This window comes from Phyllostomus discolor, chromosome 1 (assembly GCF_004126475.2).
Source record: "Phyllostomus discolor isolate MPI-MPIP mPhyDis1 chromosome 1, mPhyDis1.pri.v3, whole genome shotgun sequence".
Classification (NCBI taxonomy): Eukaryota; Metazoa; Chordata; class Mammalia; order Chiroptera; family Phyllostomidae; genus Phyllostomus; species Phyllostomus discolor.
Window position 1 is genome coordinate 57,002,018 of NC_040903.2, and position 13,118 is coordinate 57,015,135.

At 42.4% G+C, this 13,118-nt stretch overlaps 1 protein-coding gene across 1 annotated transcript in view; it reads right to left on the minus strand.

Annotated features, from left to right (window-relative positions):
• The window catches only part of GAD2 (glutamate decarboxylase 2), a 75,153-nt gene that overhangs the window by 13,524 nt on the left and 48,511 nt on the right, over positions 1 to 13,118 (minus strand). The window contains exons 11-13 of the mRNA XM_036023057.1: positions 11,452 to 11,516; positions 5,807 to 5,885; positions 2,961 to 3,110 (exon numbers count right to left, since the gene is read on the minus strand). Coding sequence (XP_035878950.1) covers positions 2,961 to 3,110; positions 5,807 to 5,885; positions 11,452 to 11,516 — 294 coding nt within the window. The remainder of the gene's footprint in view (positions 1 to 2,960; positions 3,111 to 5,806; positions 5,886 to 11,451; positions 11,517 to 13,118) is intronic.

A 13,118-nucleotide genomic window follows, 5' to 3' on the forward strand; every position in this document is an offset into this window, starting at 1 on the left:
TTATATTTTAGAGAGAAAGTGAACATTCAGTCACTCAGCAAAGGGTACCATTAGTCATCAATGTCCCATTAATAGTTTTCTTCTGTTACTGTTTTGTCCCCAGCCATTTGCCAGCCCCTCCATTATCTCCGTTTAGATTAGGGAGGCCAGTCACAGAAAACTAAAAGGAAAGATACAAACACAGAGATTTACTGTGAAAATTCATTAGTTACATATTAAGCTTTCCCTGCAAGCCTAAAAGAGGGGGACTAATTTTAAGGATTGTTTTTTCTACCACCAAGTTTTTACCACTGAATAAATCTGTCAAGAAAGAAAATAATCATCAAGTGCTAGTAAAATGCAGACAAAATGAAAGTTCTACTCAATCATTTGAGGTCAGACACAGTGCTTTTGCTAATGACAAGATTATTTATCATCACACAATCTAGAATGCCTCTCAGCATCCTGTATTAGGAGGCCCGTTTTTTGTTGTTGTTGTTGATAGATTTGCTCTAATCAAGTTATCTTGGACTTAATATGATGGCTGTCATCAGTGCATTTAGCTTCATTAGTAATTAACAGATTAAGGAGTAGTAATCTATACTTAGGCTACTATCTTTCATGTGGTTTATTTTAGGAGAAAATGTGGATCTACTTAAACATTGCACTCTCCAGGCTTGTCTGATAACAGAGGATTTACTAATTATTGATTTTTTAAGTTGTTTTCTCATTTTTGAGAGCAAGAGGGCATTTTAAATAGAGCATCATGGCTCACTCTTTCATGGTTCTTCTTGGGAGAGGTGACTGCTCCTTCTCTGGCTGGCGTTACTAATAGATTTTCATGTGAGAAAGTAATTATCCTCACCTCAGATCCAGAGTGTAGGACTACACTTATTACTTCAATAATTATTATCATTTTACTTTGCCAAAAAATGCACCTTTAAATTGAAAGCCAAATAGGAGTTTTTGCTGTTTAGATGTCTAGATACGTAAGGTTTTGCTCAAGGAATGAAGAGAATATGTGTCCGTAAGTTATGTGGCTGCTGTGATTGTTTTGTTTTCTCTGTTTATCCCCACTCCTGGTGCCTTCATCTCAGCACTTTAGAAACTGGATCCTTTGTCTTTATTTCAAGCTTCATTTGTTCCTGCTGCTTAATTCACACCTGATGTATGCCACGTTATTTCTCTGAGAACCGAACGGCTGCACCATGCTGGTGAGGAGGCTTCAGATGGAAAGGGAGCAGCAGGAACTGATGAACCGTGAGAAAAACATTTTTGTGTAAACATGGCTAATGATCATCACCTTAATCAAAACACCACAGGAAAAGGAGACAAAAAGGATGGTACTGGACAACATTTAGAGATCAGATTTCCTCCATCTTGCTAGGTGATATTTTGTAATTCCCACCAATCGATGAAATAAAAAGCCCTCTCCTTTTAAATAGCTTCAGAGTACACCAATTATTCATATTCTTGATTCATTTACTTATCATTGCCAACCAAATAAGTCTCATCTCGAATGACAGGAATCAGGTATGTGTCCTTGTCAGGCTTTCAACTTTCAAAACAGGAAGAGGTGCCCTGCCCAGCTCAAGGGGTGGGAGCTGACCCACGTACAGCCTTTATGTGCCAACAGCTTACCTGGGGCCTCATGCCAGGTAGCAGCCCAATGCTTAGCAGCACTTAGAGAAAATTCAGCTGGTGTAAATAGTATGGAGGCTTATCTGAAGAATATGAAGTCCAGTCATCCCTGGAGACCACCTGAGAATTATTTTTGTATAAAATTTATTTCCATTTAACCTGTCTTTTTTCCAGGATGGCTTTCAAGAAGAGTCCATAAAATCATTGTGGACTATATTGTTTGACTTTCAAGCCCCCATTTTTTCTTATCACTCATCCCCCTCTCTAAACTGCTTAAGGCAATTCTGTCTACTTTGAAAAAGTTTATAAACAACAGCATATGGGACTCGGGGTTGTGGATATGGTTCATAACCCTTTACACAGACCCGAGGAGGAACCCATGCTGGGGTCTCATCCTGGCATGTCCCACCCCTGCTGACCAGGTGATCGGCCTGTTCCTATGGGGTTGAATGTGTCACATGTTTGCGCTGGCTGCTTAAAAAGCTTATAGCCACATTTGTGGGAACTTCCCCACACACGTAGGACCTCAGGGCATGACATCAGCCTTCTAATCATCCCCTTTTCCTTTCACTTCGTCATGCTTTCCTCTTTTAGCAGTCAGGTTTTTCTAGCATGTCCTCTGGCTCGGGTCTTTCTTCTGGTGGAAAATAAGTGAAACCAGGTGGGAAGTCACCACTTTGTGACATTTAAGTTTGGAATCTGGTCAAGATGAAAAATAAAATTTTGGGCCTTTCTAGCCTACTTACACTTAAACATACACTTATGCTCCTTGAAGGTCCAGCCAGCACTGCACACCATTAGTTAGAGTTTGTGTTTCAGAGTGAGGAGTGATCATCACAGTTCAATTCTGAGGTCAGTAGAGAAACTGTACAAAGAGGGTCACTAGGTACTTGTGGAGTTTTTATAGCTAGAGGTGACCCATTACCCCTTTGAAATATCAAAAATAAGCTACCATGAAGGGTTTTTTACTTTTCCTTTTTTGTTCTCCAAACATATGCTTTTAGATTACATATGTTTGAAGAAAAAAAACATCAGTGAGTAAACAGCAAGAGTTAGGAGACAAAATCAACAACCAAATACTTCTTAAATACCAGATGTTCTGCCGTACAAAGCAACATGGATTTGTTTTCTGGATGAACGAACATTCAGAGCAAGTTGGCTTAAAAGAAAAAAAATACAATGGGTTTTATTTTATTGTTGCCCATTGTAGAATGCTGATATGTAGATATAGGATTAAAGAAACAGTCTTGGGTTAGTAATTTGGAAATCAATTATTAACATGTCACACTAAGGCTCACTTATGTTTTTAGTTGACATTCAGCTGACCTACACGTGCTCACCTTTGCTCTCCACATCAGCCATAACTTAAAGACATCCACGTGGCGTCCACATTGTAAGGCCTTGTCTCCAGTGTCATAGGACAGGTCATAGTGTTTATCTTGCTGGAAGAGGTAGGAGGCATGCATCTGGTTGCAACTCTGCATCAGTCCCTAGAAGAGAAGAGAAAACTTAGGAATGGTATTGACTTTCTCAGATGTTCTATAAGATTTACATTGTGATAGAAATTATTAAGAAAAAAAAAGACATTGAATATTCTAGAAAAACAAAACAGTAAGAATCAAAGGAAAAAAACATGGGACAAATATCTGGACAAGATGGGCTGTGATAAGTCCACTCTGGAGGATGAATGGCTCAGGGTCAGACATTCCCAGGGTTTGATTGGAGAAGGCATTTGTAAAAAAATAATTTCAATCAGAGTGTAATGTTCATTCTATGAGAGTACATTCTGATACTCTGGTTTTGTTGCAATTACAATATTTTGGAAACTCTTTGTTTCTGTAAAATATTATTAGTGTGATTCTTCTAGGGCTTCATTCATATTTACTTCAAATACTTTATCATTTAACTGTTAAAGTTGAATTCTCTTTGGAAATCAGAGCTTTTAAGATAGTTCATTGCTCTCATTTTTATATAATGAAATCTAAAAAAAATAAAGACATTGCCCCTCTGAAATGTCTCAAATAACCAATATTTCAAATGTCAGGTTCCTCTCTTACATGCTTAGAGCACCTGTACTGCATTTTCACACTCAGTTTGCTTACGGGAGTGGCAGTGGACAGTGTCATTGTCGATGACTGTTAATGCTCCATAAGCTCACCATGGAAAATGGATGGCAAAGTGACTGAACTTGTCCAAAGGACAGTGAATGAGCCATGCTGTCTGACTGAAACAGCACTGTCACTCTCCTCCTTCAAAACCCCACCACATGGCAATCTGTCATGAACCACAGGAATCCTTTGGCTCTTGCATTATCTACAGCATAATTGTGACTTTACAGAAACTCTGGCATTTTTTTTCTCTTGTGACTCATGACCAGAGAAGAAAAGACTAAAATGTGATCATTTAGTTGAAGTTAGAAGTGGGAACCTTTAAAAAAAATTATCCAAATGAAAAGAAAATGCAATGCGGCTAAGATTTTAACTGGGGCTCAGCCTTATAGTTTAGGTTTCATATTCAATGGAATTCATCATTATTTTTTGAGACTAGAGGAAGGTACATAATCTAATTGAAATTGGGAAATAGAAAGACATAGAATTTGAAAAAGAAACTTCACTTGACCAATGAAGTAAAAAATTGCCACAGGTGCTTCTATTTTGTCTCAAGGTCACAGAAACTTGGCACCAGCCTTGCCCAGCCCAGGGAACTCCCAAATAGGTGCCCTCAGTCCTCAGGGAGCCACCCCAGACTGGAACGGTGGACAGACCAGACTAGCTTCTGCCGGGAGAGGAAAAGCCACTCAAAGCACGTGACTTCTAAAAGGTTGGAGAGTACCAGTCTCATTGTGCAAAAGGGTAAGTAAAAGAGATGTTGTTTTTCACATAAAGAGCCTTGGTAAGATAATATGCTGGTTCTGGGCCATTAAAAAGTTACAATTGTTATGCCCCAAACCATGTTAAATACATACATGGATAGGCACTGTGCTGTAAAATAGTTGCTGTAAAAGAGATTCCCACTGTCAAATAAATATAGGAAATTCTATATCATAAATGCCTTCTTTTCAGATATTTGCAATATATACTAGCATATTAAAGGCTCTGATATGCTCAGAAATAATTCAACTTATTTTAACTGTTTAATCCAATGTATCACAAACTTTTTTTAAAACTGAGAATTCTTTTACCAAAGAATACTTAATACAAGATATAGAATATGTAATATAAGCTATGGAATGACATTATCCCTTGGTTCCCAATAAGGGAAATGCCATCAGAGCATCATAAGAAGTTTGGAAGGGATTCTGGAACTATTAATCTATTCCTTCCCAATGAGGGAATCTTCTTTATCCTCTTACTGATACTTGATTGTACAGTCTTCATTCAATCACCTCCCCTGATGAGGAATTTATTTCTACATAAATCATTTGTTACTTTTGGGGCAACTTAATCTTTAGAAAAGTGTGCCTTTTATTGACCCCCACTCAGACCTAGAGTTATGGTGTATTCTAATTTTGTCATCAAATCTGTGCCACCCAGTGTTACTAACCCAGTTCCCTGAAGCCTCAAGGAAAAAAATGAACTCTCTTCCACTTAAGAGTCATCCTGTAAGGGCTACTATTCTCTCAGCTCACCCTTCCTTCCTGCCTCCCTCCCTCCTTCTCTTCCTTCCTTTTTAGATAAACATCCTCAGTTCTTTTAACCCCTTTTCGTACATGCTTACCAAGTGTTCTCCACTGTGCAAGCTCTAGCTTGATGGGGTCCTGTATACTATTTGGCACCCACATAAGCAAACCATGCCAGGTGTGGTTTAACCTGATGACACAGAGGACCACCACCTCCCTCATTCTGAAACTCCATTCTTTCATCCCAGTAATGGTTTGTGAATAGTAATTCTCTCTTGACCCATTGTTGAGCCCACAAATGACAAACTAATGTCCTATGCTTTTTCACAGGTAGAACAATTTGGTCATGTGTGAAACATGACTGTCTTGTCTAGTCAAATTGTAACCAGACTATATTAGGACATAAGAGCAGGACCTCATCATTATCTTCATTAACAATTTCCCCTTTCTGGATATAGCTCACTGGTCCAGCCTGTAAAATCATCCTGTATTTTGATTCTATCACTACACACATTTACTCTATCAAACCCTACAGGTGGCTTGGGCCACCAGTCAGGAAAAACGCACCTCTTCCCTGACCAGGAGAGCGGAGCACTGCAAAGGGACGCCCATCATCTTGTGTGGATTCCATGTCACAGAGTTGGCCCTAAGGAAAACAAACCATGTTAAGAGGTAGCACCCATGACAAGGCAGACTACTCAGGCCCTGTACATGGGGAACAGAGCTTCAGGGTTCTCGGTGCTGTTTGTCAGACTCCAGGAGGACAGTAAATTTGCAAAACAACAACTGGATCTATAACCTTTCTCTTTTCCATGGAGGCATTCATTTGGTTTTCAAGGTAGTCTGAGAGCCCCTTCCAATGTCCAGGACCACCAAGTCCAGGGTCTTGCCCTTGGCCACCAAGGAGCAGAGCGCCAGGCAAGTGAAGGAGTTGCCCTTGTACATCTCCACTGTTTCTGCTTCTGACACAGTCGTGGCCTGGAGCTTGGAGCCATGGGTCATTTCACTGCTTAATTTGTTTCTTTTCCCAAGCCAGTCTCTTCTTCTGATTCAACTGATTACCAAGTTTCTCAAATGTGTAATTTCATAGTAGCTTCTAGCTCATCCCCTCCTTCCATCTCTTCTGAAATCCAGAGTTATCCTTCTAGACTGCAGGTGAGGTATACTACAGCTCCTATAGCAGTTCTCAATTGATTTGGTTTCAACACACTGGAGACATACTCTTCCATCATAATTAGTGATTCTCAGCTCAGGGGTTTATGCTACCTGAAAAGTCTAAACCATAGTCCTGATTCAGATCCCTTTAATAATAATAATAATAATAGTTATAATTATTATTTTAATCTAGATATAGCCATCTTGTCTTAACTGACTCTTGGTTTCCATTTCCTCCTCCACCCAGCCCCACAGTTATCCCCTAGCTCTGCATATGGCCCTCTCCTCTTTCTAGATTGCTGACAACTTCCTTTTGTCTTCAGCCTAAAGTCAAACTACAGGCTACCACACAGGGGAGCCCCAGGCAGCGTGTTGGGTCATGTGTCCTTTCACTTTCCTGTACATGTTTCCATCACACCAGACTGTTTTTGTTCTCATAAAATTCTATGCTCATGCTCCTAGGTCTCTTAATGTGATTTCCTCTTTCTGGATGTCACTTCCCTTTGCCTCATGTGGCAAAAGAATCTTACTTATTCTTTAAGGCCCAGATCAAGTCTTTGTAGCTTTCTTGGACTTCATTCAACTTCTCTTCCCCACTCTGGCCGTACTGCTCCAACCCCCCTTCTCCAGTTCCTGGGGAAAGCAGCTGTTCCAGTGAGTCCCTACTGTTCACGTTACCTGCTTTTCAGGCCGGTGAGTCCCTGTGCATATCTGAGAAACTGAATGCGACCTTGGTGTAAACAGACTCACAGGAGGAGGAAATAGCAGTACCAACCACAGCAGCTGCTGTGGGTTGCTGCCCCTCCGGCTGAACAACAGACTTGGGATCTCCCTGCTCCCAGCACCGAGGTACAAAAAGCTTGAGGAGAAATGAGAAGCTGGGAAATATCTCATTCATTCATCTCTTTGGTGAATAGCAGGCTCGGCAAGAACTCTTGCTGGCTTGGGATCTTATCTGGATCGGTGAATAGTCCAACTCTTCTTCTGCACTGGGATTGAGGCAAGAAGCTTAGGCAGTTCATGGCCAGATGGATACTACCCCTGGAAAGAGGACTACATGACTTCAGGACCAGAATCAAGAAACTTGGGCTCTAAGCAGTAGGTAATAGTGACTAAGGGAGGCAAGCTTGGGAGCCAGATGGCCTGCATTTGCGCCCCTGTTCTACCACGCCCTAGCTGTGTGATCTTGAGCAAGTTATTCTCTGTGCCTAGATTTCCTTGTCTGTAAATAGAATGATATTAAATGGTTTGGGTCTTAGTAAAAGTGCTTATAACTGTGTCTGATACACCAGAAGTTTGGCTTTTGCTATTAATTTCAACTCTATCGTTTATGAGCATTGTGACACTGGGTATGTATTATAGAATATTCTGTAATTCTACAGCTATACACCTAATCCTGAGAAAGCTCGGCTGCGTCAGTAATGACTTCTACAGAGAAGAAAACAGCTCTTCTCCATTTCTCTGCCTGGAGAAGAGGCCAGTGTATCTTTTTAGAGTAGAAAGTGCCCAGGTCCACAGCTGCCTATCATTGTCCTGCCTCTGTTCCAGAGGGGCTGCCTCATAAGGAGGGCAGAAAGCTGCACAGAGTGATTCAATCACACAGGCTTCACTTACAGAGAAATGTGGGCAATTTATAAAAGACAGCCTCGGGTTTATTTCTAAATGTTTTGCCATGGGATCCAGACATGTGTCTGTGATTTTCCACAACTTGGAGAGAACTGAGTCCCCTAGGGCTGTTTTCAGACATAGCCTTGTACCCTCATCTGCACCTCAAACTCAGCAGACCCTGAAGAACTCATTCACTTGTGCCTCCTCTTCCTTCCAGACCTCATCTTTCTCCTCTGATCTTCTGTGCTTCAGTTCCTCGCACCATCTTCCTCCCACACATCCAGCTCCCAAAACTTGTGATGCTATGGCTGCTATAGCAGGCTTTTCCAGCTTTTCTCCTAGCCCAAGAAACATAATGCTCTCCATGTGGAATAAGTGGCTTGCATGGCGGTGATTCTCAGCTCAGAGCCAAGCCAACATGGCTCTGCGAGCAGGCCCTCCACTGAGGCACACTAGGCAGGACCTGTGGGCACTCCACCAGCTTTCTGAGCACTGCCATGACTCCATCTCAGTCTCCAAAAAACTCATCTGAGCATTCTCCAAGGATCCTTTCAAACCTGCATGTGCCTTCTCATCACCTCAATGTCCTTCCACTTCTGCCTGCTAAAGCTCCAATGCCCACCCCTAGGAGGAATCATTCCCTCCTTGGTGCCCTCCAAAGAGCTCTCTTGTCTGTCCCTTGGGCCTTTACTTCCCCTGCCTTGAATTTTAATCCATTGTTGGTTGTTAGTCTGCCTTGTTAGATTCTCAGCCCCTTGAAGACAGGCTTCCTATCCTATTCATCTCTGTGCCCTCACTGAGCCTGCAGCTGGCACAGGTCCTATAACTGCTGACTTGAATTGCAGAACCCATGGCTCTCAGAGTGAGAGTGAGGGTAGTAATTGGTGGTGGGGAAGACACTGTGCAGGAACCTTCAGCTGGGCCAGAAAGCCTGGTGAGTGGACCATAGCGGTGGGCTATCATAGGTGAGCAGCAGCATGCTGCGGGAGGGTTACAAGAATCAGTTCACAGTGCATAGAAACAGACTTTGGAGTATCAGTGCTCCTGGCACACCCTCTCAGTGACTCCACCTCTAGACATTTGGACAGTGCTATTGAGGAAGGAAGTGGCTCTTTGAAAATTTGGTTGGTTCTCTAAGGGGACACCAGGCAGGACTCTGGGAGCTTGTGGCATTTTGTTATGAGTATAGCACTCTGGGATCCCTTTGACCACTGGGAAATTTCTGGATTTGGGGACAGTATTCAGCTATGGATTTCCTCCACTTTAGCATGAGTCCTAATGCTTGGGAAAACATACCCCAAGTGAGGCCAATTTCTTTTCTAAATTTGTGCCCATGCACACCATGCACAGTGGTTTCCATGGGCCCCACAGCCTTATTCATCAAAGACAGTGGGCCTTTTGCTGCTAAGTCAGCAAGTTGGGTACTCTTGGGTAAATGGATGGTGAAGGGGGTTCTGCTCAAAACAGAACATCATCAGTTCCTCTTTTTAGGGCTTCATAGCTGGCTGTTCCCTTTAGTAGTTAGTTATAATGCAGTTCCAAGAATTGTGGCAATTACAGTGGACTCTCTGTTCCATGCTAAGTGTTCTAAGCTTTGCTCTCAAATAACTGTCTTTACTACAAAGGTGTGTGGGTGTGCATTTCTCCAAGGCCCAGGGGAGGTAATTTAGCAGTTTTCAAGTAATTGTTAGCGTAGGGTGCTGTGTGGGTGTCAGCACTTGGAGTCCCAGGTGGCATAAAGGTAGAATAACAGATGCTCACTTGTTGTGCCAGTTAAAAAAGAAACTCAAAGTGGAGAAGGTACCATGCACAGGACACCTCTGTCTCAAGCACACAAATTTAATTCCTGTCCTAGTCATCTAAACGGGCACCTTCTACATTGTTCACTTTTGTTCATTGTCTTCCCACTCAGTTCATTGCCACCTCCTGAAGCTTCAGCTGTCATGCGGACCTTCATGACAAAAGGGGCTGGGCCTGTGAGAATCCCTCAAGGACCAGAAGCAGAGACTAGAACTGGCTCAGTGTGGGAAGGGGACAGGCCTGTCCTCATCCACTCCCACTGCACAGGTACCTGCAGTCAGAGCAAGGGCAGCTGGCTCAGGCACAGCAATCCAGTTGGAGGGGCCCTTAGGTGGTCTATCTCGTGTCTTTCGGTCTTCTTTTCACTGGTTAGGCAGGAGCCCCTGACTTTGCCTCAGTAACTCCACCTCCTCTTCCCACACTCAGAGATTATCCGGGTGTGAGCGGGCCTGGCATCATGCAGCACACCCTGTGTATTCTCTTTGGCCTGGCTGCTCTGCATGACCAGTGCTGACAGATGCTCCCAGGTGCCATCCGCTTTTCTCCCCATCCTGGAACAGAAACTGTGCCAAGCTGTCTAGGAGCAGAGCCAGTGGGAAGCTTCCCCTGGGCAGCATCTGGCTCCTTGGCAGGGTGTGCTGAGAATCTGGCAGCCTCCGATGAATTAAGGCCTTCTCTGTGGCCTGGAGTGTCAGAGCTCACAAACACAGTTGACCCATCACGTCATGATGGGAAACAGTGAAATCTGAGCTCCTGCTCCACACATGGTCCAGCACCCGAGGCTGGCGTAGCATTCTGTAATTTTTTAAAAGGTTTTATTTATTTATTTTTAGAGAGGGAAGGGAGGGAGAAAGAGAGAGAGAGAAACATCAATGTGCAGTTGCTGGCGGCTGTGGCCTACAACCCAGGAATGTGCCCTGACTGGGAATCAAACCTGTGATGCTTTGGTTCACAGCCCGTGCTCAATCCACTGAGCTATGCCAGCCAGGGCTGCATTCTGTAATTTTTTTCTTTTTCTGTTGGATCTGAATATACTTTACACTAATCAAATAGCTTTTTTGTGTGTGTTTTATAGCTTTCTCAATGATTTACTGCTTAGTTTCTGAATAGAGGGTACTTTGCCCCATCAGAGTTATATCAGAAAAAAATTAACATGGGGATAAAGGCATGTTCCACTTTAAGTAAAGTGACCATATTAAACCCAAACCCAACATAAATTACAAAGTGCTTATTTGCTTTGCTAAATTATTTACTGGTTTCTTTAAAGCAGTGGATATCATCCTTTATGGAACCCAAAAGCCACAGGTCTCCTCCCTAGAAAACTGTGGAGTGCCTGCAGGTGTAAACGATTCTGGTGGTTGGTCCAGAGATCCCAGGGAGGTTATTCCCGATTGCTTTGGTGAACCATGGGCCCCAGGTGGCAATCTCTGTGTTTGAGAGACATTCCACTTGGGTCCTTTGACACAGGCTTTGATTTCTTTTCTCATTACACACAATATTCACATGTATGACCACACACGGCAAGGCACACGAGCAGCGCACAGAATGGGCTCACCTGTGTACCAACAGTTCTTGAAAACTGGGTGCTTTTCACAGATAGCTTTCACACTTCACACTTCACACTTTGTGAACAAGAAAAACGTGTGTACCTCTCCACGCCACTCAGTTTCCACTTGTGTTTCCGGGACATCAGCAATCCCCCGCCCCAAGCGGCCTGAAAAAGATTGTACAAGGAAAAAGGTAGTTGTTTCTCATTGCCCAGATCTCTATAGTTTGGTGTCTTTCAAAACATCGAGAAAGAGTCTCCTTGACCCCAGGCAACTTAGAGGGTTGGCCACTTATGTCTAGCACTAGATTTTCAAAGTTTAAATTGTGGGGGCTATTGTTCTAAAGTCTCAGACTCCATCTGCATTTATATGGTGTAAGGAGCCAGACTGGGACTGTGTTTCCTCAGTCTGCATGAGAAAGAGCCAAGTTCTCCCCACAGCCCATCTTAGGCCAAGTGAAGCTCATCACCTCAGAAAGAGAAACCCTGTTATCTCCACAGTTTAGAGTGGAGGACATGGGCTGGGGACTCTTTAAACATCTTCCCAGGTGCAAGGGAAACTGTTTCGACAAGTCTGGATGATTCCAGAGAGAGGAAGCAACTTTATAACCCGATTTCACTCCTGTGTAATTTTGGATAAGCTAAGCTCTCTGTCAAATAAATGAACAACAACAGAAAAGCAAGCAGGAAAGGTTTGTACTAGTCACTTAGTTGAGCAATTAGAACATGTCCCTTAAAAATTTATTTTCAAGTTTTAAGATTTGAATTGGTATAGTCATCTTTAAAAACAGATGTCAAGGAGGAGATTCATTAGAAAATATTAACATTCTTTGTGGGTGTTAATAAAAATATTCCTGGGATAATTTTAAAGGGAAAAAAACTGTTAGGGTATGATTGCTTTTTTCTTCTTTGTTGTAATTTTGGTTCTTTTACAGTTTCAAAAATCACCCAGTTTTCCAAATGCGTAATATTTAAGATTTTTTTCTAGCTTAATTATAGAACGTATAAACATTAAAGAGAATAAAAATAAGTGGTAAGCTTGATATGTTTCAGAGAAAGCTAATACACTTGTTTGCCCCCAGCTCTATTGCAGTTACAGATCCCAGAGGAAAGAGAGACTGCGGCATTTGCTGGCTTAGGACACACAGAAGCTGCTATTGGTAAATCTGTCGGGGCAATTTCTTCCTGAATCTGCTAGCAAGGTTTGACAGACTCCCCCGTTCCAAGACCAGGTCACTGAACAAGTGAAGTTCTTCAACCTTTGCTCAGTGTCTTTGTGTATAGAATGATGGAATCTTTGGTATAAGTCACGTTATAAATCAGGGAAGGACAAGAAGGTTAGTAATGGCTAGGCAGACATCTCTGGAATAATAGAAATTAACCAGCTTAGCCAGTGGACATTTTCTGCTCCTAAAGAAAGGGGAATTAATTTGCTCTGAATACTTATCATAGAGCCAAAATGATCGAAAGCCAGTGCTACTCACCAACATTCTCACACCAGAGTGTAAACCAGCTTATGCTTCCTTCACTGAGAAAGAAAGCCTTGCAATCAGAAAGGTCAGCTGTCTGTACCAGATGTTGTGCTTAGTGATAATTTGGTACAACACCTCATCTCATTGTGGATCATTGACATTTTGCAGATAGCAGCTAATCTTTAAGCTGCACTTTGAAAAATGCTGGCCTAAATTTAAATACCTGCAATTTGTTTTAAAAATGGATAGTTTTTCATTTGAAAATGTTTTCCTGGCATGACTCCATTTGTTTTTTTTA